Consider the following 26,750-nt stretch of genomic DNA (forward strand, 5'->3'; position numbering starts at 1 on the left):
GAGGTCAGCCGGGGCTCCCCAGCCAGGAGTCCCAAGATTTAAACAGCTGAGCATTGTCAGCGTGCAAGACTTTGACTCTGGAGCTATTGTGTCAGTGGGAGAAGAAAGAGGGTGGAGGACTATGTGGTTAAAGCACTAAAGTGGAAGTTGATTCCTGTCTCTGCCATGGTTTTCTGTGGCCTTGGGGAAGTCACTTGACATCTGAGCCTCAATTCCCACTGTGTAAAATTGGCAGAGGTTTGAGTGTGTGTGTGTGTGTGTGTTATCCTTCCCAATTCCTACCCCACAGGGGTGTTAGGAGGCTATGTTAATCGTGGGACAATCTGAAACCATGATGAGGGTGACCAGCATGACAAGTCCAAAAGGGACGCAGCCTCTGTGCAGATAGATTGCCAGCCCAGCTCACCTCTAGCGAGGTCCTTCACATGATCTGGCCAACTCTTCTGTGGCTATGTCTCTTGCTGGTGATCTTAAGCCACTGAAGCTTGTGGTGCCCATGTGGTCACGGGCCCTGCAGTGGCCTTCCTGGGCAAATGCCCTTTGTTCTTGCATGCTAATAACATGTCTCCATGAAGACAGTCGCTCAAACTGAACCAGCGTTGATGGAGGTGGTTGGTGGGGTCAGCCACAATGATCCTCTTTGCTGATCTTGTCCTGCCAATTAATAGGGAGCAACCGACAAGTCCTTTTGTTCATCCCTTGTGGCTCCTTAGAGACTAACGCATTTAATTGGGCATAAGCTATCCTGGGCTAAAACCCACTTCGCCAGATGCTCAAATAAATGTGTTTGTCTCTAAGGTGCCACAAGGACGCCTCTTTGTTTTTGCTGATACAGACTAACACGGCTGCCCCTCTGAAACCAGTTGCTACCCCAGGTGACACCCTGGTTTTGGGTCCAGCCTGTTGAGCTGGTACTGCCCGGAGCGGCGGGGTGCGGGGGTCCGCCCTGGTGAGCTGGTCCTGGCCCAGAGGGGACAGGGTTGGGGTGCGTTCCCCCTTGACGCCACGTTGCCCCGGGGCGGGTTTGGGCCGGTTCTGGCGGAGCCTCTGCGGCCGTCCCCGCTCCGGCAGGGGCGCTCAGCCCGAGAGACCTCCCCGCCCGGCCCGGGCAGCGCCCGCTCGGAGAACAGGACCCTGCCCGGGTAGGCTGGACCGGGCGGGGTCTGGACCGAGCCCGTTCCGGTCCAACGCCTCTCTCCCGAGTCCTCCACGGAGCAGGGGGGCAGAGCCGAGCCGAGCCGAGCCGCGGCAGGAGCCATCGGGGATTAGGGGCGAGGGACCCGCGGCCGCTTTCTTCCGTGTTCCGGCTTCCTGCAGCCAGCCGCGGCGGTGCGGGGCAGGGATGCGGCCGGGCGCCGGCGGCGGGGCCGCTGCGGGGCTGGGGATGGCCCCGCACGTCTAGGTAAGGGGCCGGCCGCGCCCCCCTGGCTCCGGGCCTGGGCGGGGGAGGGCTGGGATCCGCCCCCCCCCCCGGCTGGGGCTCAGCAGCTGCCCAGGCTCGGGGGCTGGGCTTGGGGGGTCTGTCTCTGTCCGTCCGTCCGTCCCACCTCCTGGCCGCTCCAGGGGGGGGCTCTGGGGGGTCTGCTCCCGGCTCTGGGGGTGCAATAGGCTAGTTGCGGGGGTGGGAGCGCCTGGCCGCCCCCGTCCCGGAGCAGGGACCCCGATGTGCTGGGCGCTGTCCCCGGTGAGGGCAGCCGGGGACCGGCAGCCAGGACGCCTGGGTTCTATTCTCAGCTCCGGGAAGGCAGGGCCGGCTTCGGGGTTAGCGCGGGGGACCGGCAGCCAGGACGCCTGGGTTCTATTCTCAGCTCCGGGAAGGCAGGGCCGGCTTCGGGGTTAGCGCGGGGGACCGGCAGCCAGGACGCCTCGGGTTCTGTTCCTGGTTCTGCCACTGACTTGCTGAATGGCCGCGGGAAAGTCACTTCCCGCCCCCCGCCTCAGTTTCCCCCATCTGTAAACTGGGGTAGCGACACTGGCTGAAGTGCCCTAAAGGAGGATTAGACAGTGTTTTGAAAATGCAAAGGGCCAATTCTTAGCCGTTTGATTGGGCCGGGCTGTTGCCCTGCTGTCCAGCCCAAGTGTAACTGTGATTGCATTCTGCCTCCTTAGATTCCTCCCCCAGTGTCACTCGGGTACAGCCGTCTCCTTCCCTTCCTGTCCTAAACCTGGGGCTCCGCGTGGCTGTAGAGCAGCCGCTGCGTTCCACCCCAGAAGCTGTTGCATTTCAGAGGGCCTGGGTGACGCGATGCTCAGACACTTCCTTTGGGCGCATTGGCAAAGCCCTTTGGGGTGAAAAGCACCGTAGGCATCTCGGGTATTTTTAGCAGCGGCGGTGAGTGACATCCGAGTGGGTACGCAGATTGAGGCGGCAGGCATGGCGGAAATTTACAGTGAGCGGAGGGAGATGGGGCCTCCCCATGGAGCACGCCTCGTCCGGTTCATTCACACGTGCCTGGTGGCCGTTTGTGCGACAGCAGCGCCAAACCCAGGCTAAGAGATGGTCCTGGCCCTGAGGGGCTGATAGATTGGAACGACAAGGCAGTGGGGGGGCGGGGGGGCAGATTTTCAGAGCAGCTCAGGGCCAGCGCTCGGCACTCGCAATCCCGGCCTTCAGCACCCACTTGGCAAACCTGGTCTGTGCCTAGTCCCGGAACCAAAGCCCTAGGTCTAGTCTCGCGTTTTTAGGTTCAGCCTCGTTTTGCAACTCCAAAGGGACCTTTCCATGCCCCCCGCTGCCCTTAAACCCTTTCCAGCTCCTCCCCTCATCTTTGCACACCCCCAACCCAGCACCTGTTTCCTGACTCCAACACCCCTTCCCTCTGCCTGTACGGAGCCAGGCACTCCGGGCTTTGTGGCCTGTGGTAACCGCTCCCCCATAAACCGAGAGGCAGTAAAATCAACGCGGCACATCTTCAATGGGGGAGGGCAGTTGGGTTCAGGCTGGAGTTTGGGGGTGGCTGTCAGATCAGGTGGCACCGTGGATGGCACAGGCCTTAAGGCTATCGCTGGGATGCTAGCTTCACACACCATAGCTGTGCCAGTCTCTAGGGCTCCATTCACAGATTATCAGCAGGTCACCCAAGGTAGGAGGGTAAAGAAGGGGATCTGCCCTCATGAGCTGCCTGCAGAGGTACTGAGTCACCGCTGGCCACGTGCAGGAAATGCTGAGGAAGCAGAATGGGGCAGGGTAGTTGGGAGGATGAAGTTTGCACTCTGAACCCAGCTGCCTGGCAGCTCCCAGGTAATTAGCTGTCGAGGGGAAGTTGCACTTGGAGGGGAAGTTGCACTTGTCGTTGGAAGAGAAGCCAAAATAACTCTTAGTGGGTTTTTCTCCACCCGGAGTAAGAGTGACGCTGGGCCCTTCTCCAGCATTTTCTACTCGGGGATCTCAAAGTGCTTCGTGTGTGTTGGGGAGTTAAGACTCAAAATCCCATCTGAGGTGGGTCAGTATCGTTATCCCCATTTCAGATGGGGGAAACTGAGGCACGGGGGGATGGGAGGGACTTGCCTGGGGTGAGACAGTGGGTTCGTGGCAAAGCTGGGAGTAGCACCTAATAGTCCTGGTTCCAAGACACCCCTGCTCTAATCACTAAACACACTCTCCTTCCAGAGTTGGGATTAGAACCCAGGAGTTCCTTGGGCCCTCTGCTCTAACACTAGACCCCACTGCTTCCCAGAGCCAGGACTGGCACCCAGGAGTCTTGGGTCCCAGTCTCCTGCTCTAACCATTAGACTCACTGCCTGAAACTTCTGTACTTTTTAACTTGTCATCTGAATTTAGACAAGGGGTGGGAGTTTGTATATATAATTATTATTTGCATTATCAAAGCACCAAAGAGCCCTAGTCAGGGACCAGGACCCTGCTGAGCCAGTCGCTGTGCTATATATGTATTTACTCTCCTTTTTATGTTTCACGTGGTAGATCACATTAAAAAAGTAATTTAGTGAACAGAAATTTGCTCGGAAAATGTCAGTTTCCCTCCAGTTTGAGTTACATCTGGGTTTGTGATCAGCGTGTGCTGGGTCTGGGTGACTGAGATTTCAGCTGGTATAAAAGCTGGAGAAAATGTGAATGTTGTCAGGAGATATTTTGGGGTGTGGTGGGGGGAAGGTAGGTGTTGGCCCCCTGATGCCCATACCCTCTAGTTAGGAGACTCAGTTGTTAACTTCAGTGGGAGTCAGGGACTGCTGGGCTCTGTTCCCAGCTCTGCCACTGACTTGCTGTGGGACCCTGGGGAAGTCACAGCCCTGCTCTGTGCCTCAGTTTCCCCTCCCACCCTTGTCTATTCAGTCAGTGAGCTCTGTGGGGCAGGGACTGCCTCTTATTATGTGCAGGTGCTGCTATCATGCAAACAGATCCTGACCCACGTCTCAGGCTGCTTCCCAGTATTGAACTGAAAGTGGCGAGAGGAGGTTTTGCGAAGGGAGCGGGGTGGAGGAGTGAAGAGTGGTGGGCCAGGAGAGATGGCGAGGAGGGGTGGAGGTCTGGGGCCATGGCAGCTCTCTGTGTGGGGTGGAGGGGGCAGCAGGCAATCGTGGGGGGCTGGGCTGTGCCTGGCATTCCAGCTGGTGCTTCCCGGGGCTGGGAGGTGGAGGGGGTCGGCTGATGTGGGTGTCAGGGATGATCAGAGGAGGCAGAACGCAGTGTCCTGGAGAGATGGCTGAGAGGCCCTGGCCTGGGCTTGGAGCTGCTGGAGGAGGCAGGATCCCAGGGTGGGTGGAGAGTTTGGCCCTAGGTCCTCAGAAGTGTTGGAGGGACCTGTTCAGTCCATCCAGCAAGTCCCCGTCCCCATCCTTCCCAAGGGGGCATTTGTGGCACCCACAGTGTGGTCCAGGGCACACATTTGCTGCCTTTGTTTCCTTCCTACTCCCCATTGTGGGCTTATTCTGGGGGGGATTTGGAACACTGTCTTCAGCTTTCCTCGGGGGCAGCGTGCACTGCAGGGGTCGCAGCAGGGGACTTTGAGTTAGGACTCCTGGGTTCCTTTCCCGACTTTGGGAGGGGCAGCTGTAGAGCTGGGAGTCAGGACACCTGGGTTCTGTTTCAGCTCTGGGAAGGACGTACTGTGTGTAGTGGCTCATGCTGGGGGACAAGAATCAGGACCCTGGATTCTGTTTCTAACTCCCCCACCGCCCACTTGCTGGGTGATCTTGGGCAGGTCGCTTCCCCGCTCTGTGCCTCAGTTCCCCTTCCCCCTCCCCCCCCATCTATAGTATATTCCCCAGATCTCTGCGTGCAAGCGGTATAAACACAGAGGCCTATGAGCTGATGGGGAAGCTGGGAAAGGCCCAGTGCCGAAAGAGTTAAACCTTCCTGAGGCTTGTGAATGACCCTGTTGTCATAGCATCAGGGACAGACAAGGTGTAGAACTCTGTTAAACTCCCATCCACGCAACCCCCCTCTGCAGAAATACAAAGTTTTGTTTGCCAAGGGAGGGTGCAAAGGAGAAGGACAGGGAGGGCCAGGTGCTAAGATTCCCCTCCCCCACCATGTTCCCTCAATGTCACCACACCTGCTTCCTCCCCAGGTCCCCGCTTGGCCTCCCCAGAGTTGTTAGCAGGGATCCTGCCAGCTGCCGGGGGCCCTGGGTCATGGCTTCCTGGGGAGCAGGAGGGTGATGGGGAGTAGCAGATGGGAGATTCCTAGCTCTCCGGTGAGTGGAGACACCAGCCGTCCTCTTCTGAGGATGAGGGGTGAGGAGGCAGAGACATGGGGAACGGGGGATGTCAGTGATGGATGGACAGTCAACCTGTGGAACTCGCTGCCAGGGGATGTTGTGAAGGCCAAAACTAGAACGGGGCTCAAAAAAGAATGAGATCTGTTCATGGAGGACAGGTCCATCAGTGGCCATTAGCCAAGATGGGTAGGGGACGCAACCCCATGCTCTGGGTGTCCTATAGCCTCTGACTGCCAGAAGCTGGGACTGGACGACAGGGGGTGGATCACTCGATAATCGCCCTGTTCTGTGTGCTCCCTCTGAAGCACCTGGCATTGGCCACTGTCGGAAGTGGGCTCGATGGCCCGTTGGTGTGACCCGGCGTGGCCGTTCCTACGGACCTGTACGCTCGTGCGCGGCATTGCACCCTGTCATTTCATACGGCCAGAAGGGGCTATTCCATCGTCTAGTCTGGCCCTCCGTATAGCTACAGGCCATTAATGTTCCTCCTGTGTTAAATCCAAAGACTTCAGCTCGACGAAAGCATTTCAATCCTTAGGAGACTAACCTGCCTCGGCAGAGACTGCGGGACCTCTGCAGGGTTGGTCGCAGGGTTCGTGCCGGCTGTGCCCAAGGCCCCTGCCGTGGCAGGGAGTTGATCAGGTGTGATATGTCCAGGTGATCCCAGCAGGAGCCTGGTGCCCCGTGCTGCGGAGGAAGGAGAATCCACCCCATGAGGTCCCTGCCAATCTGCTTGGGCTGGGGGGGTGGGAAATCCTGTACAAACCCCAAATCTGGCAACCAGTCTGACCCTGAGCAAGTCAGCGGGACACGCCAGCCGGGCAGCGAAGACAGGGTCACCGGCCACCTCTGATCCTCCTTCAGAGGCAGGCTCTTAACCAATCCAGATGCTTTTCCTCTGTTGTTAACCCACTGTAGACCACCTGGTCAGTCTATCTTGCTGTGAGAATTAGGTATCGAAGTAGGAAATGAAGCCACGAATTCCCACGGCCGTGGCTCTTTTGGGTAATGTTAATTTGGCTCCTGAACCCCTGAGGTCTGAGTATCGCTGCTCTAGACACTTGTGTCCTGCCTCGTGGGGAGGGGAGACGCAGAGGAGACGAAAGCTCCTGGCCTGAAAAGGGGGGTGGGAGGGGAGAGAGACAATGCCCAGATCGGACCCTCACTGGGGCGTCCTCTCCCGCTGGCCCACAAACCCCTCTCATCTTCTGCTTGCTCCCTGGGCTCGCCCATCGTCTGCACAAGCCCCTCTCCTGTTCAGCCCTGAAGTGTGTGTGTGGGAGAGAGTTTGCCCTCTAGTGGCCGGGCCCACGGCTGGGGGGGGGGGGAAGGAACCTGCGACTGCTCTCCCTATGGCGGGCTATTGCAAGGGGACGTCCAGGGTTCAAATCCTGGCTCTCCAAGGTGGCCATATATTGTTACGTGATCCTTGGTCCCTCTACCAGCTGACGACTCCTGACGGGCTGTGGATGAGCTGGGACGAGTGGATGCTTTGCAAGCGGTGCAGAGTCCCTCCTGCCACGGGCAGGTCGGGACGGGGGATGATAGAATCCACGTCTCTCCCCAGTCTGGCCAATCCCTAGGGCCTGGGATTGGAGTTTGCCTGCCTAGCACCCCCAGCAGTGGGTGAGGGCACCTAGTTTGCTTATGAGAATGTGCTATGAGACTGTGTCAAAAGCCCTATTAAAACCAGGCGAGATCACTTCTACTGTTTCGCCCATGCCTAGGCCAGTAACCTTGTCGAAGAAGGAAATTAGATTGGTTTGGCATGATTTGTTCTTGTCAAATCCATGCTGGCTAGCCCTTATTACCCTGTTATCCTCAAGATGCTTATAAACTGACTTGTTTGCTCTGGTATCAAGTTGGACTGATGGGTCAATAATTCCCCAGGTCCTCTTTATTACCCCTTTTAAGGATAGGTCCTGAGTTTGCCCTCACTAATCCTCTGGGACCTGACCTGTCCTCCTCGAGTTTGCAAAGATATTTTCTCACATTTCCAAGCTTGATTCAGCTAGTTCCTTAAGTAGCGTGGTGTGAATTTCATCAGGCCCTGCTGACTTGAATACATCTAACTTACCTAAATGTTCTTTAACCCGTTCTTTCCTTCTTCTGGCTTCAGTTCCTTCCCCCTTGTTAATGTTAATTGTGTTAAGCATCTGGTCAGAATTAATCTTTGTAGTGAAGACTGAAGCAAAATAGGTATTAAACACCTCTGCCTTCTTGATGTCAACATCCATTATTAGCTTCCCTTCCCTGCTAAGGAGAGGACCTTCCCTTTCCTTTGTCTTTCTCTTGCTCCTAATGTATTTATAGAACCTCTTTTATGCTTCTAGCTAAGTGTAACTCACCTTTTGTGCCTTTGCACCTGGGCCATTCGTTTATATTCATCCTTAGCAATGTGTCCACATCCCACTAGGCTGTAGATCCTACTAAAGAGGAGAGGATAGAAGCTGATCCTACTCTTTGTGGGATTCCCTTTTTGATTTTCAGGTCATTAAAGAGTTCCGGATGGATCCCTACTGGCCTCTCACTATTCTGGCTCTCTTTCCTTTGCACCAGGATATTTGCAGAGCTTTGTGCACCCTGGGGCCTGCCGGGTATTCTCCACAGTGGTCTCCGCTAGTTAGAAGAGCCTTCCGCTCCGTGCCTCCTACCATGGAGACACTTCCATAAGCTAACGGCATCTCCCTGAGGCAGCTACCCCTAGCCCTGGTGCTCCTTTGCTATGCTGCAGCTTACAGACGGTGTGCCAAGCAGATGCAGCTTCCCAAGAGCCTTCTGTATCGCGGTGAGATCTCTTAGGGCTGTGGAATAGTCTGCCAAGGGAAGTGGGGGAAGCTTTGTCCCCAAGGACCCTTAAAGCTAGACAGGACAGAGGCGCAGGAAAATGTGTTTTCAGGAACAAGCCTGCTGGGACCGAAAGGGTCTCTTCTGTGTCCAGCTCCTGTGATCCGACGTTCCAACAGAGAGCGAAGCCCCCCGGAGCTCTCGCTTGCATTTCTGAGCAAAAAAGAAAAGCCAAAGGGCCGGATCCTCAGCGGCTGTAAATCTGCCTCTGTGGCACGGTTTTGATTTACCCCAGCTGGGGATCTGGCCAAAGGGTCTCTTCTGTGTCCAGCTCCTGTGATCCAACGTTCCAACAGAGAGCGAAGCCCCCCGGAGCTCTCGCTTGCATTTCTGAGCAAAAAAGAAAAGCCAAAGGGCTGGATCCTCAGCGGCTGTAAATCTGCCTCTGTGGCACGGTTTTGATTTACCCCAGCTGGGGATCTGGCCCCACGAATGCAGTCAGGTGACACTGCACGTACCCCTGAGCTGATCGGATCAGAGCTGGCTTGGCCACACAGTACTGTCTGGATCTGGTGGTCTCCATGGGAATAAGCTGGCTTTTAGCCCAAAGCCAGCCTTGGTAAGGCTCCTGCTTGCAAAATAAAAGTCCTGGGGGGGCTGTAGGGGCGATCGTTGTTCGTGCGGGACATGCGAGGTAAAGGTCTGTGTACAGTGGGGTACGTGCTTCCCTGGCCAGAGGTCCAGAGTTCCCACTTCTTAGCAAGATGAGACTGAGGCAGAAGGGAAGGTGCCGGGATCTGCCCCTGACTGGCTAAACTCTGAAGGCGAGATCCTGCATCTGGTTTAGCGTCCACACTGCGGAGCCCTATGCGAGCGGGATGAGAAATTTGCAAATAGCCCCATGTCCGTGGAGGTGTTAGAGATCCCGTGGCCCTTCTTGTAAGTGCCAGGGTGTTTGCTCCAGCGTCCAGGCCAAATTCCAGAATTGGACTGGAACAGAAGGGGGCTGCGGGCTGGGAGCGAGGCGCATCGGTAGAGCTGGGCCGGGTTCGAGGGCTGGAATGGCAGGGGGGCTGCAGGTCGGGATCGAGATGTCTGCCCCCCCCCCTTGGAACCTGCCTGTCATTCTCATGGCAGCGGCAGCTCCAGGAAGCGGGTCACAATGTCGCCACGGTGCCACCGCTCCCAGGCCGTAACAAGCCGGGGTTTGGTTTCTCTCCCCGCAGCAGGGCTCCGAGCTGGAGATGAAGGGGTTGGCCTGACACCGAGGGCCGTCCTGTTGATGAGAGGGAGCCCCCGGCCATGGGCAGCCACGAGAAGGAGCCGGCCTCCCCCCGGAGGGCACCGGCGCCGTCCAGGTCCAACAGCATCGTGTCTTCCAAGCACAGCAGCGCCCACCAGGTCTGGCATCTCCCCTCCCTCTCGCCAATGCTCCCACCAGACCCTCCCCTTCCCCCGGGACCAGAGCTAGGCCGGGGAGCCTCCTCTCCAGAGATCCCTGGCAGGGGGGACGGGCGAGAGGAGGCCTGGAGACCTCGCCCCAGAACCGGCTGCCCGGCCCCCAAAAAGCAGGGCCAGCCAGAAAGGAGGCCTGTTTGCACCAGGGGTCTGACGCCACCCATCAGTGACTTGGGAGCCAGGGATGGTCTCCTGGGCCCGTGTTGCATTGAGCTGGAGCAAAGGCAGGGGCTGGGAAGAGGTCCGACGGGGAACCCAGCCCCCTGCTGTCCCCACCCGCAGTACGGCACGGCCGTTCCCTAGTGCCGAATGGCGCTGGTGCCCCCACAGCCCTGGGCGGTGTGTGCGAGACAGAGAGAGATCATGGTCCATCACGCCAAGGAAGGCGCGTCCTGGGGCACTAAGGGAGCAGCGCAGGGGTTGCTATAAGACTTGTTACCTCCCTCGGCGCCCGGGGGTGGGCAGCGTTGCGGCCTGTCCGTTCCCAGTCAGACCCCCCCACCCGTGTGCTGCAGGGCTCCGAGTGCTGGGAGGTGGTGGACGAGCCCCGGGGCAGGATCGGGCCCGGCCAGGAGCTGGAGCGGCACGAGGGCTACCTGCTGAAGAAGAGGAAGTGGCCCCTGAAGGGCTGGCACAAGGTGAGAAGGCGAAGGAGGGGGATAGAAAACCACTCCCCTTCCACAACCCGGCACCCTGCTGTCACATCACTGTCTCCTTGCAGTGCAGCTGCGGGACTGCGAAGGGAAACTCGGGGCATTGCCCCAGCAGGAGGCGCTCTTCCCCACACCAGCGCTGATCGAATGCCCCAGCAAGGCCCTGCCTGCATCATTACAGAGCCCAGGGATGGGGGGTATCTGGCTAACGCTGGGGCGTTCGTTGACCCTGGTTTCTTTGCTCAGCTCCCAGCTTGGGTGGTTACGTTCTGCCTCCAGGGGATTTCCCTCTGCAGCTTCACGGTCCTCCTTCACTTCCTGTCCTAAACTGCCACGCGTTGTTAAATAGCTTCCAGCCCAGGCCTGGCTGCATTTCGCGGCTCTGTGAGCCATCCGTGGGCAGTGTGGCTGTTAATTGGGTCCTGCACTCCACCCCAGAGGCGGCTGCATTTCAGTGCTGGTGGAAGCGATTCCTGGATGTCATTTGGAAGGTGTTCTGGCATCCTCTAGGTGCCTTGAATCCAGCGCATGAGCAGGGCTTCTGGGGGCAGATCATGCTGCCCTCTGCCCCCGGCGTCCCCGCCCTCTTCTCCCTCCTTCAGCCTCGTTTCCTTCTCCTCTTCCTCCTGCAGAGATACTTCGTGCTGGAGGAGGGGATCCTGAAATACGCCACCACGCGCCAGGATGTGAGTATGGCACAGGGCTGGGTGCCTGTCCTGGCCTCTGGGCAATCACGGGGCTGGCCGGGGGCCAGGATCAGTCTGCCTGGGGGAGGCGTGCTGGAGCCGGCTTGCAAGGACCCTATGGATCGCACCCCCATTTCACCACCATCCCCCTGCCCCAAGTGGGACTGGTTAGGAAGGGGTCTCTCACTGGGGACCTTTCTTCCCCCGATCCAGGTGGGGTGAGGTGGGCGGGGCGGCACGGCACACTGAGACGCAGGGGTGGAATCCCACGTGCCCGGGCGCTGCCCGGTGCCCGCTCGTGCCCCAGCTGACCTGGGCCTGCAACCCCGCCCCTTCCAGGTCCTCAAGGGCAAGCTGCATGGCTCCATCGACGTCTGTCTGTCCGTCATGTCCATCAACAGGAAAGCGCAGCGCGTGGACCTGGACACGGAGGAGAACATTTACCACCTCAAGGTCCCGGAGCTCGGCCTGGGCACGGGGAGAGCGGGTGGTGGAGGGAGGAGACAGGATGGGGAGAGCGGGAGTGGGTGGTGGGTGGGGAGAGGCCGGGGCTGTGGAGTGGGGATGTCTATGGGGGGTGGGTCACACCGTCTCATCTGCCCCCACCCCCCAACTCTCTGGGATCTCCCCCTCCTGCAGATCAAATCCCAAGAGCTCTTTAACAGCTGGGTGGACAAGCTGTGTTCCCACCGCCGGGTGGAGAAGCCCAAGTGCCCTGCACCCACGGGGGCCCCGGCCGGGCAAGTCCTGCCCCCCGCCCAGGTGAGCGCTGCCCATCTGCTTTGGGAACATGGGATGGGACTGGGGGCTCCCATCTGTGGGGTGCGTGTGAGGGTGGGGTGGTCATGGGAGACTCTGCCCCTTTGGGAGATGGAACCCAGGCGTCCGGGCCTCCCCCTCCCCCTATGGACAGAGTCTTCCCCTGGGGGCTCCCCTAACCTCTACCCCTGTCTCCCCCAGGGCTACGGCTCCTGGAACCACGTCCTGCCGTTGGATGGCGCCCCAGCCCTGTCCGCGCTGAGCAGCCCCCGGGACAAGGTGAACGCCTGGCTGAAGGACAGCGAGGGGCTGGATCAGTGCTCGGCAGGTGAGAGGGGTGGGAAGGCTGGGGCTGGGGTGTGGAATTCGGGGGCTGTGGCACCCGACCTGAAGGCCCCTTTAGGTGCCCCGTCCCCCTCCCCGAGCGATGGGGATGGGGAGTGTGGCACCCACTTGCTCTCGTTCACTGTGGCTGCTTCCCTGTTTCTCTCTGTACCTGGCCCCCGTCTGCCTGCCCATCTCAGAGCTCTCCGAGTGCCAGGGGAAGCTGCAGGAGCTGAACAAGATGCTCCAGAGCCTGGAGACCCTGCACCGCATCCCGTCCGCGCCCCTCATCTCCAACAGCCAGGTGACTGGGGGTGGTGTGAGGGCTGGAACAGGGGGGATGGATCCTTCCTGTAGGGCGGTGCTGGCTCTCTAGGGATACCCTGCAGGGCAGCCGGGGGGCAGTGCTGAGATCAGTGTCCGTACTGCTGAGAGCGGAGAAGACCCCAGATCAGAAAGGGGAGCCCAGGAGAGGGATCGTGCCCTAAATCCATGGTGATGGGCTCTACGCAGGGTCCTAGGTGCAAAGCCATCCACATGGGTGGCATGAGTCTGAGCTTCCCATGGGCTGTTGGCAGCGGGTGGGGCAGGGCAGTGGGGATGCCGATTCACTAGCCAGGTGCAGCGTGGTTGTTAATTGGGCCCCATGCTTCACCCCAGAGGTGGCTGCATTTCACCCTCAGTGAGTGATCCCTGCGTGCCATTGGCTGTTGACTGGGCCCTGTGCTTCACCCCAGAGGTGGCTGCATTTCACACTCAGCGAGCGATCCCTGCGTGCCGCTGGCTGTTAACTGGGCCCCGTGCTTCACCCCAGAGGTGGCTGCATTTCACGCTCAGCGAGCGATCTCAGTGCACCACTGGCTATGGCATCACACCTGAGTCTGCCCCTCGGCCCCCCTATCCATGGTTCCTTCCCCTCTTGCCAGGGGGGTCTCACGCTCTCTCTTGGTTACAGACCTCAGCAGCTGCAGAGAGACCCAAAAAGGGGAAGCGAACCACCAGGATCTGGTGCACCCAGAGCTTTGCCAAAGACGACACCATCGGCAGGGTGAGCGGGGCTCTGCTTTGTGGGGGGAGGGCCTTGCTGATTCGACTTTCCCCAGACCCATGCCGTGCTGGGTTCGAAGGGTAGAGGGCGGCTGGAGCTGACCATAGGAGAGGGAGGCCCCTGGCAAATGAGGGGGCTGGAGGAGGCCACAGCATGAGACCCCCAAGTGGCCTCGAGAGCCCAGATCCCATGCAGAGCAGAGTCAGGGCTTCCAGGGAGATCCCCACGCAAGCCAGATTCCCCGCAGAAGCGCGGCCTAGTGGCTGGAGTGTTGGGGGGGGGTGTCTCTGAGAACGGCACGAAGCCCCTTGCAGGGGGTCAGAAATCAGGCTGATGTATGAAAGGGGGTGCTCCGTGGGGATCTAACCCTTCCCTCCCCCGCTCCGCGCCCCCACAGGTGGGCCGCCTGCACGGCTCCGTCCCCAACCTCTCGCGCTACCTGGAGTCGAGCCAGAGCCAGCCAGCCTTCAGCCTCCCCCCGGAGTACAGCCAGCTGCCGCGGAACTTCTGGATCCTGGCCCAGAAAGGTGGGATGGGTTGGGAGTGGGGGGCAGGGTCAGCCGTGGGGACAGGACATGGGGCCTGCTGCTCTGAGGGCACAAGCTGCTTTGCTTTGAGCGAAAGGACACCCCCCCCGCCCCCCGTCGGATTGCCGCCGTCCAGGGAAACGCACAAAGCGCTTTACCTGGTCCAGCCACTGGGGGAAGACAAAGCTCCCTCCACGAGGATTGCTCAGCGGTTTGAGCACTGGCCTGCTAAACCCAGGGTTGTGAGTTCAATCCTTGAGGAGGCCATTTAGGGATCTGGGGCAAAAATTGGGGATTGGTCCTGCTTTGAGCAGGGGGTTGGACTAGATGGCCTCCTGAGGTCCCTTCCAACCCTGAGATTCTATGGTTCTATGAAAGCTCAGCACCAGGTGAATGTGGGGGACAGCCTGACCTTGTCCCCCCTGCCCCTGTCTCTAGTGCACGGGTCCCTCAGCAACGTGGTGGCTGTGCTGACCGTGGAGAGGAATCGCCTCCAGGAGATGCGGCGGGCGCTGGATTTGCAATGCCAGGCGGGCAGCGCCAGGAACGCAGCCGTGGCTGGGGTAAGGCCCCAGGTGCGCGTGGCCAGGGAGCCGCGGGCCGATCCCAGCTTTGCCCGCGGGCTGCCAGCGTCCCGGCCCCCTGGATGGGTCATGAGCGGGGAACTGAACCCGGCCGCTCTGCTTGAGTGACGGACGAGGCCCGGGGAAGCAGCAGCCTCGCCTTGCCCGCTGCAGCCACTAGAGGGAGACAAAGACCCTGGCGCTGGCGGTCATCGTCCCAGTTCGGCTGCAGTTTGCCGGGCTCCAGACTGGAGCGGGGGTCCCCGGGGGGGGGAGATCCTGCGCTCCCGCTCCACCTCCTCCAGGCACCCGCCAGCATGGAGATCCCGCTAGCTAACGAGACGGAGAAGCTCTGGGTCGTGGGTTCGAATCCTGCACGGGGCTGTAGCGACTGGAAGTATGGACCGTTGGGTGGCTCTCTGGTTATGGAGCGTCGGCAGGGCGGCCCTGGGGGGGAAGGCTACACTGTGCCACCCGTGATCAGCAGAGCCCGGCAGGTGCCAGGCGGCCCCGCTCCCCAGGGCGTGCAGGAGGCGCCCCGGAGGGGGTGCTGGGCCAGGCCATCGCGAATAGGGGGGTGGGAGGGAGGAAGGAAGGGACATGCTCCCGGGAGTGGCCCCCCCCTCAGTGTTCCCTTGTCTCCTCCCGGCCCAGGCTCCCTCGCAGAACCCGGACCATGTGGAGTATCTGCAGCGTTTCCACTCCCTCTCCATCTCCTCCGACGCCACGCTGGACTCGTTCACCTCGCTCCACCCAGACGAGGTCAGGCGCCCTCTGGGACGGGGAGGGAGGGGAGTGAACAAGGGGGGGTCAAACCTGCCCCTGCCATGGGGGGCCGAGACCCCCCAGGTGCCACCTGGCATAGCCCGTGCGCTGTCAGCGAAGGGTTACGGTGACCGTCTCCTTCTGCCCCCTCGCAGCCTGAGGCCCACCTGGCCAAGGGGCGGGAGCAGCAGCTGTCCAACTGCAGCATCGTCTCGCTCTCCGACTCGCACACCGAGTTCTTCGACGCCTGCGAGGTCTTCCTGTCCGCCAGCTCCTCCGAGAACGAGGTGAGGGGCCGGGCTGGGGGGGATCCCCGCTGCAGGGCTGTCCTGCACCTGATCCCAGGCCCTGCTGCCTGGGTTGCGTCAGGTGTCTTTTTGGTTCCCTCGGGCTAGCTCTAGGGGTTTCAGCGGGGTCGACTCACCAACGCTGACGTGGGGGCCGGCTGACAGCGGTGGTCCTGGATCAGTTATACGTGGCACGGGTCTGAGCAGTGAGACCCGCCCATCTGTCCACGCAAACGCACACGCATGTACCTGTGGGCACAGACCTGCACAACCATGGCACGTGTGCGCACAGCCGTGCCCACCTCCGCACACGCACAGACCACACAACAGCCATCGTGTACGCGGGCACACGCAGCTGTCCCCACATGTGCATAGGTGTCTCCTCACAACAGCCACACAAGGACACATGTCCACACGCACACGCACACACAAGGTGCCGGCGTGGCCGCCAGGGTCACAAAGTTTAGACATCCTGAAGGACCCTGGGGGCGGGGCTAAGAGAAGGGGGAGGGGCTAAGGAAAGTGGGTGGGGCTAGAGGAAGCCATCCCATACAATAGCCTTTGTTTGCTGCTTTCCTTTCCTTGGCTGGGTTTGGGTTTTGTCGCACTCATTTGGCCTCTCTCTGTTCTCTCTCTTCCGTCCTCCTCTCCGCCCTGGCCCAGGCGCTGGCCGAGAAGCCCCTTCCCCCCCAGCCCCTCAAATCATCCTCATGAGCTTTTATTTGTGTCTCGTGTAGACGCGACCTTGGTGCATTAGAACCATTATCCCTAGAAACCACCCTCCAGCTCCCGCTCTCTGCCTCTCCCCCACCCCCCACTTCTCCCCCTTGAAACCCCCACCCCGATCCTGGGTCTTCTGCGACTGAACCCCCAGCTCCCAGATGACCCCCCTTCCTAGATTCTAGCCACCTCCCTGCCTGCGTCTAGTGGGGGGGCGCAGGGCCCGGAGCCTAGACAGCCCCCTCCTGCCCTGTCTGTGCTTTGGGGCAGGGGGATTCTGGCTCCCAGGGGCTTAGGTTGAACCAGGCTCCCAAATTTGGAGTGGGGTAGCAGCCAAATGCACCCGGGGGCCAGTACACGCCCCCCGCCCCCCAATTCTCCAGAGCCTGGGGGCTGCTCCCCAGCCGGCTCCGAGGGTGGGGGATTTTGCCCCACCGGCTCTAGGGGGAGCGGGGGTGTTTGTGCTTTAACCCTCCCTCCCATCCACGCAGCCCTCGACCTCCCCACACACACCCCCCCCTCGGCTCCCCAGCTCCCGGCGCCCTGCACCAGTTCCAGTCCCGTCGTTGCCAACCCGGCCTCTGACCTTTCTGCCCCTCCAGGCCTCGGACGAGGAGTCCTGCCTCAGCGAGGCCACCAACAGCCTCTCCGACGAGGCTGGGGGGGACGGGCGCCTCCAGAGAGGTATGGGGGGGGCGGATCACCAGGGGTTGGGAGAGGTGCTGGATGATGTGGGGGGGCATTGAGGAGGGGGAGATGTTGGGGGGGCTGATGGCTTGGGGGAGGTTAATGGGTGATGGCTGTGGGGAGGGGGAGAGGTTGGGGGCCGATGGCTGGGGGGCTGATGGCTGGGGGGAGGTTAGGGGGTGATGGCTGGGGGGAGCGGGAGAGGCTTGGGGGCTAATGGCTGGGGGGAGGTTAGGGAGTGATGGCTGTGGGGAGGGGGACAAGCTGGGGGGGGCTGATGGCTGGGGGAAGGTTGGGGGGTGTTGGCTGGGGGAAGGGGGAGAAGCTGGGGGGCGATAGCTGAGGGAGGGGGATGGGCTGGGGGGGGCATGGCTGCGAGGAGGGGGCCGGGCTAGGGGGGCCGACGGCTAGGGGGAGAAGCTGGGGGTGGTGACTGGGGGGAGGGGAAGGGGACAGGCTGGGGGGGGACCGATGGCTGGGGGAAGGTTGGGGGGTGTTGGCTGGGGGAAGGGGGAGAAGCTGGGGGGCGATAGCTGAGGGAGGGGGATGGGCTGGGGGGGGCATGGCTGCGAGGAGGGGGCCGGGCTAGGGGGAGAAGCTGGGGGTGGTGACTGCGGGGAGGGGAAGGGGACAGGCTGGGGGGGGACCGATGGCTGGGGGGAGGACCCAGTTGACTGCCCCCGCCCGCCCCTAGCAGGCCGAGGCGGGGTGGAAGGCGGGCCGGTGCCCTGCGCCTCCGAGACGGGCGGGGGGGCGCTGCCGGCTCCCCCGCCCCTGCCCGCTCTGGTGCCCGCGTGGCTCCCACGCCGGAGCTGCCTGCCGGCCCCCAGCGTCCCCGCCAGCGACATCAGCTTGTGGAATATCCTGCGCAACAACGTGGGCAAGGACCTGTCCAAGGTGTCTATGCCGGTGCAGCTCAACGAGCCGCTCAACACCCTGCAGCGGCTCTGCGAGGAGCTGGAGTACAGCGGCCTGCTGGACGCCGCCAGCCGCTGCGCCGACCCCTGCGAGCGCCTGGTACGCCCCCCCCCCCCCCGCCTCTGATCCTCCCCCCAAGCCCTCTGCCCCGCTCTCACCGGAACAGACCAGTTCTCGGGGGGGGTCCTTCTTCGGCCTAGCCCGTCGCTGCGGGGGGTTCCTGGGCTGGCCGGCTGGCCACGTTCCTTCCTGACCCCTCCGGCTCGGGCCCTGAAGCATGAGGGTCGAAAGCCCGGGCAGCTCCTTCCGCAGCCATTTGTCCTCATTCCTAGAAATGTCTAATCCATTCGCCCTGCAGCAGGGAGTTCCACCCATTCATAGCCCTTTCCGCATGGTCCCACCTCCACTACATGAGTGGAACACGTCTCTCCCTGTAGCTGCCCCTCCACAGCACCACCTGCTGTGGAGCATGGGTGTTACGGCCAGATATGGACCAGGCCCCAGTGACTCTCTTCCCCCCCAGGTCTGCGTCGCTGCCTTTGCTGTCTCTGCCTACGCCTCCACCTATTACCGTGCGGGCAGCAAACCCTTTAACCCCGTCCTGGGTGAGACGTATGAGTGCGTTCGGCCGGACAAAGGCTTCCGCTTCATCAGCGAGCAGGTACTAAGCCGGCTGGCCAGGCTGGGGCGGGCGGGACACAAGGACAGGAGTCAGCCACTGTAACAAACTGACAGTGGATGTGACCCCCCTGCCCCCTCCTAGGCGGAATCCAAACTGCCTGCTGCATGTGTCATGAGCACCGTACTGCTCGCAGCTGGTGGGGATTCGCCAGGCGTTAGTTTGTCTCTCTCCCCCAAGAAGAACACCCGGGGCACAGAGGAGAGGTGTCCGTAGCTGAGAACGGAGATGGGAGGTGGGGTGGGGGCTGCAGAGGAGAGAAAGCTCTCGTGCAGCAGGTGGGTGGAATTGCACCTTCCCCCAGCCCCAGCTCTCCAGACAGAGGACACAGATGCGTGACGCTGGCCTGGGTGAGGCATGGCTCTTCCTTTCTCTCCCCACTGCCTGCAGGTTTGCCACCACCCGCCCATCTCCGCCTGCCACGCAGAGTCAGACAACTTCATCTTCTGGCAAGGTGAGAACCAGGGGATCAGGGCTGGGTCAGAACCGCCCCGGCAGCAGGATTCCCTGCCCTCTGTGCTCAGGGACTCAGGACCGGGGGCTGGGTCAGAACCGCCCCGGCAGTGGGATTCCCTGCCCTCTGTGCTCAGGGACTCAGGACCAGGGGCTGGGTCAGAACCGCCCTGGTAGCGGGATTCCCTGCCCTCTGTGCTCAGGGACGCGGGACCAGGGGCTGGATTGGGACCAGGGGCTGGGTCAGAACCGCCTGGACAGCGGGATTCCCTGCCCTCTGTGCTCAGAGATGCAGGACCAGGGGCTGGATTGGGACCAGGGGCTGGGTCAGAACCGCCCCGGTAGCGGGATTCTCTGCCCTCTGTGCTCAGGGACTCAGGACCAGGGGCTGGGTCAGAACCACCCGGACAGCGGGATTCCCTGCCCTCTGTGCTCAGGGACGTAGGACCAGGGGCTGGGTCGGGACCAGGGGCTGGATCAGAACCACCCCAGCAGCGGGATTCCCTGCCCTCTGTGCTCAGAGACGCAGGACCAGGGGCTGGATTGGGACCAAGGGCTGGGTCAGAACCGCCCCGGTAGCGGGATTCTCTGCCCTCTGTGCTCAGGGATGCGGGACCGGGGACTGGGTCGGGACCAAGGGCTGGATCAGAACCACCCCGGTAGCGGGATTCCCTGCCCTCTGTGCTCAGGGATGCGGGACCAGGGGCTGGGCATGGGTCAGAGCCAGGTGGGAGGAGTGCTCCTCTGTGCTCAGGAGCGCGGGTTTGGGTCAGCACCACCCTGAGTGCGCGCCCATCTCTCTCTGCTCCCTCCAGACATGAAGTGGAAAAATAAATTCTGGGGCAAGTCCCTGGAGATCATCCCCGTGGGGACCGTCAACGTCAAGCTGCCCAGGTGAGTGACTCCCGGGGCTGGCGAGCCCCTGCCCTGGGCCCCTGCCCACCCCCAAGGTGCCGGGTCCCTGCCCCCCAGCGCCCGGTAACTATCTCTCTTGCTGGCCAAGGTTCGGGGACCACTTCGAATGGAACAAGGTGACGTCCTGTATCCACAACATCCTGAGCGGCCAGCGCTGGATCGAGCACTACGGCGAGGTCCTGATCCGCAACACCAGGGACAGCACCTGCCACTGCAAGATCACCTTCGGCAAGGTGGGGGGGGCCGGCCGCACAGCCTCCCTCGGCCCCCACAGCCCCTCTCGGCCCCCTGCCTTGCCTCCAGCCTCCCACCCCATAGAGTGGGGCCGGGCCCCTCGGCCCCCGGCCTTCCCTCCAGCCTCCTGCTCCACAGAGCGGGGCCGGGCCCCACGTCCTCCTTCTGCCCCCACATCCTCCCTCGGCCCCCTGCCCTCCCTCCAGCCTCCCACCCCATAGAGCGGGGCCGGGCCCCACATCCTCCCTCGGCCCCCATGGTCCCCCTCGGCCCCCTGCCTTGCCTCCAGCCTCCTGCCCCATAGAGCGGGGCTGGGTCCCACATCCTCCCTTGGCCTCCGGCCTTCCCTCCAGCCTCCCGGTCCACAGAGCAGGGCTGGGCCCCACATCCTCCCTCGGCCCCCACATCCTCCTTCAGCCCCCTCTGCCCCCTTGGCCCCCTGCCTTGCCTCCAGCCTCCCACCCCATAGAGCGGGGCTGGGCCTCACATCCTCCCTCCGCCTCCACAGTCCCCCTCGGCCCCCTGCCTTGCCTCCAGCCTCCCGCTCCACAGAGCAGGGCCGCACCCCACATCCTCTCCTCGGCCCCCACATCCTCCCTTGGCCCCCACAGCCCCCCTCGGCCCCCCGCCTTCCCTCCAGCCTCCTGCCCCATAGAGCGGGGCTGAGCCCCACAACCCCCCTCGGCCCCGCACCTTCCCTCCAGCCTCCTGCCCCATAGGGCGGGGCCGGGCCCCACATCCTCCCTCGGCCCCCCCGCCTTCCCTCCAACCTCCCACCCCACAGAGTGGGGCCAGGCCCCACATCCTCCCTCGGCCCCACAGTCTCCCTCGGCCCCCTGCCTTCCCGCCAGCCTCCCACCCCACAGAGCGGGACCAGCCCCCACATCCTCCCTCGGCCCCCCGCCTTCTCTCCAACCTCCCACCCCACAGAGCGGGGCTGGGCCCCACAGCCTCCCTCGGCCCCCACACCTTTAGGGGTGGGTCAGACCCCCCTTCCCTCTTCCACTCACCCCCTTTTAGCTTCTGCCCCATCTTCTCTTTGCTCCCAGCCTCCCCCTTTCCTTCTCCCCCGCCCCATTCACTCCTCCTTCCCCCCCGCCTGGCATTTCTTCCCCTCCTCCCTTCTCCCCCTGCCGTGTCTCTCCCCCCTAACCCCTCCGCTCCTCCGGCAGGCCCGCTACTGGGGCTCCAGCGTCAACGAGGTGCAGGGAGCGGTGCTGAGCCGCGGGGGGCAGGTGATCCACCGGCTCTTCGGCAAGTGGCACAAGGGGCTGTACCGTGGGGCGCCCCCGGCTGGCCAGTGCCTCTGGAAACCCAGTAAGAACCGGGGGCTTCTTCCTGGAGGGATCGGCCTTCTATAGGGGACGGGATCACTGCCCCCTGCAGGGACAGACCTCCCATCCCATAGGGTCGGGCCCTCCATAGGGGACTGGGAAACCACCCCCCACAGACCTCCCACCCCATAGGGGCCATCCCTCCATAGGGGACTGAATCACCGCCCCCTGCAGCGACAGACCTCCCATCCCATAGGGTCCGGCCCTCCATAGGGGACTGGATCACCGCCCCCTGCAGCGACAGACCTCCCATCCCATAGGGTCCGGCCCTCCATAGGGGACTGGATCACTGCCCCCTGCAGCGACAGACCTCCCATCCCATAGGGTCCGGCCCTCCATAGGGGACTGGATCACCACCCCCTGCAGCGACAGACCTCCCCACTCCATAGGGGCTGGCCCTCCATAGGGGACTGGGAAATCGCCCCCTGCAGGGAGAGTCGCCCCCCCACCCCTTAGGGATCGGCCTTCTCTAGGGGATTGGGACATCACACCTATAGCTTTGGCCTCCTTTGGGGGACTTGCAGGGACAGCACCTCTAAGGGGACTTGTGGGCAATAGCCCTGCACCCCATTACCCTCGTTGCACATGAGGTTTGGGGGGCCCAGGCAGGAACCCCAGTCTGGGCTGTGAGGGAAGCGTCCCGGCTCCCAGCCTCAGGCCCCGGCCTGTCCTCGGCGGGGGGAAGGGTGCTCTCCGAGGGTGGGGGGTTGGAGTGGGAGGGGTGCTCAGAGGCCGGGTCTGTATCATCCCCCGCGCAGACCCCATGCCCCGAGAGCACGAGAAGAACTACGGCTTCACGCAGTTCGCCCTGGAGCTGAACGAGCTGACGCCAGAGCTCAAACACTTCCTGCCCTCCACGGACACGCGGCTGCGCCCCGACCAGCGGTGAGTGCGCCGGGGGTGGGGTCCCCCCCTCTGTAAGGCAGCCCCATCTTCTGATCCGGTGGGGTCTCGCAGGCTCCGGCTGGCTGAGTCCTGGCGCGTCTCCTAGGGGAGGGGGGATGTGGTAGAGGGGGTGTAGCTGAGACCCCACCGCTCATTGCAGCTGTGATTCCCCCGCCCACACACAGGTACCTGGAGGAAGGCAACGTGCAGGCGGCAGAGTCCCAGAAGCGCCGGATCGAGCAGCTGCAGAGAGACCGGCGCAGGGTGATGGAGGAGAACAGCATCTCCCACCAGGCCCGCTTCTTCAGGTACCGGCTCCCTGCCTGGCCGTGCCTGCGAGCCACCTCCCTGCCCCGCTCGGAGGAGGGGACCCCAGGGCCCACGTGCGGGTCCCCAGGATGTTGTGGGACGCCCCCACCCCCGGGTCCTGGCTCATGCCAAAGCCACACTGTGGTCGCAGGAAACTGGAGCAGGAGAGGGGGCTCCGGTCTGGGAGGGGCCTTGGGACTCAGAAATGGGGGGAGCCCCTGGGATATTTTGGGATATTTGCGGGGGGGTGGGTGGGAAGCGAGTTGGGGTTCAGGCCTGGACGCTGGGCCCAGGTTAGTCGCAAGGCCCGGTCCGCAGTTGTCTGCCCGGCTCTCTGGGGCGCCCGCCGGGGGGGCTGAGTCCTGCCCCGGCGCGGCCAGGACCCCCTGCGCCTGACCACGTCCTTCCCCCTCCCCTCTCCTCGGCAGGCGGCAGACGGACCCCGGCGGCAAGGAGTCCTGGGCCAGCAACGACACCTACTGGAAGCTGCGGACGGAGCCCGGCTACACCAGCCTGGACAGCGCCGTGCTGTGGTAGCTGTGGGCGTCCCGGGGGCCGCCCTGCCCAGCGCTCTGTGCCCCTGCCTCCCAAGCACAGATGGATTAGTGGGCAGGGGCTGGGCCCCCCCCCCCACGCTGGACAAAGTACAAGGAGGGCAGGGCACTGGATCCCGGCCGCCCCCTCTGGGGTCCGCTGGGACGTTCGCCCGGGTGCCTCGGCAGTGCCCCCCAGTGGACAGGGTGAAGATGCCGCGTGTGAAAGGTGTCCTGGCCCTTCCCGGGTCCGCCCAGCTCCCAGCCCAGCCCCGTCGCTGCTGTCTGCTGGCCGGACAGCCCACACCCCGCCGGCACCTCATGGACCGTGGGGGGTGCTAACCCCATGCACTTAGTTCTGCCTTCCCCCCCCACGGGGGGCACCACGATGAGGGGGCGGGGTGGGGGGGAAGCTTTTATTTTTCAAATTCTTTATATTAATTTAAACAAACCTGTACACAGAGGGGCCTGAATTGGGATCCCAACTCAGCCCCGGGGCGGGGTGAACAGCGGCAGATGGGAGGGTCTGCACAGGAGATGGGAGAATCCCGGAGAGGAACTGAGCCAGCTGTGTTACCTAATGGTTGGCCTCAGGACTCCTGGGTTCCATTCCCAGCTCCAGGATGGGAGTGGAGTCTAGTGGTTAGAGCAGAGGAGCTTTGGGAGCCAGGACTCCTGGGTTCAGTTCCTGGCTCACCCAGGGCCTGTATGGATGGGTGAGGGGCATCCCCAGCTGGGAGCGAGGCGGGATGCGGGCGTTAATGACTGACTGTCTGTAGAGCCCTCGGAGCCCCCTCTATTCCGGGGATGGCGTGTTCGCCGCAGGGGAGCTGGGAGTTGTTCCCCTTGGGGCCCCCAAATCTGTTCAGGGCCTGAGCCAGCCCTTTTCTCTCACTTTTTTGGGGGGCCAGGGGATGCAGGGTCAGAAAGGACCCCGTGGGCACCAATGCTTGCGGGGAGGCGGTCCTGGGCTGGAGCGCTCCGGTCAGTTACCCTCAGGGGGCACCGTGGAGCGCCACCTTCCCACACCCTCACCCGCCAACATGGGGGGCAGGGATCCCCCGCGTGGCTTGGGGTTGGCCTGCAGGCGGGCAGACCCCGCCCCCTCCCTCCAGGCCTGGTCGTGCTGGGTTTGGCCTTTTGTTGGATCAAACCTTCCACGCCTCTAATAAAGGATCCCGAAGAGCCCGAGTGCAGTGTCTCCTTCACCATCACTCCCCCGCCCCCACCTTTCCTCTCTCCCCCGTCCCAATCTGTTGGGGGAGGGTCTTCCTCTCTGCAAACCAGGTCCCCTCCAGCCCACCCATGGGCTTCTTTCCTTCCTGCAACACAATGGTTTCAGACACTCCTTATCTAGGGCAGGAGGCTTCATTCATTCATGTGGCCTAGGGGTTAGAGCCGACAGCCAGGACTCCTGGGTTCTGGTCCCAGCTGTGAGAGGAGAGTGGGGGCCAGGGGTCAGTTGTGGGCGGGGGTGGTTGTCAAAGTGAGGTCTCCTGGGTTCTGTTCCCCATTTTGCCTCTGGATGCAAGTCACTTGTCTCTGCCTCAGTTTCCTCACCAGGCTGGCTAGAGCTAATTCACTGGTGTAACGTGCTTGGAAAGCCCCAGCTGGAAGGTGCTGGAGCCAGGCAGGGCTGCTGGTGCATGCCCAGCAGGGGATGGCGTGTTGCACGGCCCCCGTCAGTGAATGAGCACAAGGGCTTGGGGACAGGTGAGCTGCTGCCACCCCGCGTATGGGGCCAGGCCTGCTGAACAGCTTGGTGCTGTGTGGGGTGTGGCCGCCCCCCAAGGCGGCTGCCTGCGACCGCAATGGAGCCCGTCCGTCCTGGGAGGGGGTGCAGGCTCCCTGCCTGGCTAGGTGCCCCCCAAAGCGCGGGGCCCGCTCCCCGTCCCGCCGTCACATCCCTCGAGTAACCGCCCGCCGGCTCTCGCTCACCTGTGCATCGCCCGCTTGCACCCGCTCAGCGGCAGGCCCTGAACAGCCAGCCCCACCCACAAGTATTGACACCCCCCCACCCATCCCCCAGCCTGCTCAGTGCATCCCTAGGCATCCATGTGCCCATCTCAAGCACGGCTGGGGTTGCACATGGTCACAGCCAGCCAGGCAGTTGCACCCCCCCCTTGCACACACACACAGAGATGGCTGCACATCAGCTGCCCGGTGAACTACATGCAGTGTGCACACGCGTGTGCGTGCACACACACACACACAGAGCCTCTGTATGCAGTCAGGTACTCAGCAGACTTACGGCTGGGGTGGCACCTGGTCCCATCCAGCCAGGTGCCCCCGCTCCCTCCCCCAGCCTCTGTACACAGGCCCCCTCCTGTCTGTGTCCCTGCTGCGCTCTCTCTCTCTCACACACACACACACAGAGTGTGGTTAGCCACAGCTTTACAGTTTATTTAAAGAAATTCTTAAGCCCCCCCCAAAAAAAAAAAACCCCACGGAGAACGTGGAGAACCTGTACATGTTTCAATAAATATGTTCAAAAGTAAAGATTTTTTCTTAAAAAACAAACAAACCACCCTCCCCCCCCGCCCGCCCACTTCCCCCCCAGCACAGACCTGCACATTTCACCACCCACGCTTGGCAGAGTGTAAACAGGTTAGGCAAGCGAGGCAGGGCTGGTACTGACCCATGCCCGCAATGGGGGGCAGCCCGAAGCGGCAGGCTGTGCCCGCTTCTAACAGGCTGGCACCTTCCTCTGATTGTCTGGCTGAATAAATCCACCTCCAGTGTTCCCAGGCTAGAGGCTTCAAATATTGCCCGTCCAGGGGCATGCCCCAACCGGGGGGGTGGGGGGGGGAGCAAGAAAAATAACATTTAAGATGTACCTAAATCCCCCCCGAATCGTTAGGTGCGTAGCCAAGTGGTGGAGGGTTTCGTGGGACAGGATTGCTGCTGGTTACGCGCTGGAGAGCAGAGCTCCCCCCCCCAATCCCCCACCAGGCGCTGGGGTGCAAAGGGGGGCTGGTTCGTGCCTGGCAGAGCCCAGCGGCTGGGGGAATTGCCTGGCTGCACATGTGCGCTGTACATGGGGATGAGCCGCATGGAGGGAGCATCATTCTGCCCTGCCACCCCCCCCCCACGCTCTGACCTGCTGCAAGACGTATGAATATTTCTTGCTGGTGCCCCCCATGGCTTTGCACAGCAAGGCTGTAGTTGGCCACGTGGGGTAGGGTGGGGTGCGGCACCCATCCGCCCCCTGCAGGCCCCACAGCGTGGGTGGAGAGGGGTGGGGGAGCCGGCGGCGCTCGGAGCTGCACAATTTGGGCTGGCGCCCTGCTTTCTGACCTGGCTAACCTGCTCGAGGCCATGACGCTTTATTTGAATGGGGCACCTTTACCCACCAACTACCCCCCCCCCGCCCACCATGGGGCCACTCAGACAGTCCCCAGAACTGCCCCTGGCAGGCCCCCGCCCAAAGAGCACCGCAGTCAGGGCCCCAGCAGCGGGCCTGATGGGCACAGACATAAGGCCAGGACTTTTGTGGATGCCACAAACCCAAACCCATGAGCACAGGGGCTGGCCCCAGCCAAGGGACG

The 26,750-nt window shown here is 62.4% G+C and overlaps 1 protein-coding gene across 5 annotated transcripts; it reads left to right on the plus strand.

The window, feature by feature from the left end:
* Positions 1-1,115: 1,115 nt before the first annotated feature.
* OSBPL7 (oxysterol binding protein like 7) lies at positions 1,116-23,315 on the plus strand. 5 transcript variants are annotated; one of them, XM_048830343.2, is made up of 23 exons: positions 1,116-1,402; positions 9,692-9,866; positions 10,439-10,561; positions 11,209-11,262; positions 11,602-11,715; positions 11,902-12,024; positions 12,223-12,349; positions 12,546-12,649; positions 13,301-13,393; positions 13,791-13,920; positions 14,359-14,483; positions 15,138-15,245; positions 15,404-15,535; positions 16,858-16,939; positions 17,637-17,959; positions 18,384-18,521; positions 18,930-18,993; positions 19,808-19,886; positions 19,996-20,140; positions 21,314-21,458; positions 22,234-22,360; positions 22,546-22,668; positions 23,098-23,315. In XM_048830343.2, exons 2-23 carry the CDS (start codon positions 9,768-9,770, stop codon positions 23,204-23,206), a joined length of 2,667 nt encoding a protein of 888 aa, XP_048686300.2. In that variant the 5' UTR covers positions 1,116-1,402; positions 9,692-9,767; the 3' UTR covers positions 23,207-23,315. The 5 variants fall into 5 exon arrangements, with proteins under 5 accessions (XP_048686300.2, XP_048686304.2, XP_048686301.2 ...); XM_048830347.2 differs by having other exon boundaries at positions 17,640-17,959; XM_048830344.2 differs by having other exon boundaries at positions 9,695-9,866.
* Positions 23,316-26,750: the final 3,435 nt, after the last annotated feature.

The sequence above is a fragment of the Caretta caretta genome, chromosome 27 (assembly GCF_965140235.1).
Source record: "Caretta caretta isolate rCarCar2 chromosome 27, rCarCar1.hap1, whole genome shotgun sequence".
NCBI classification, from domain to species: Eukaryota; Metazoa; Chordata; order Testudines; family Cheloniidae; genus Caretta; species Caretta caretta.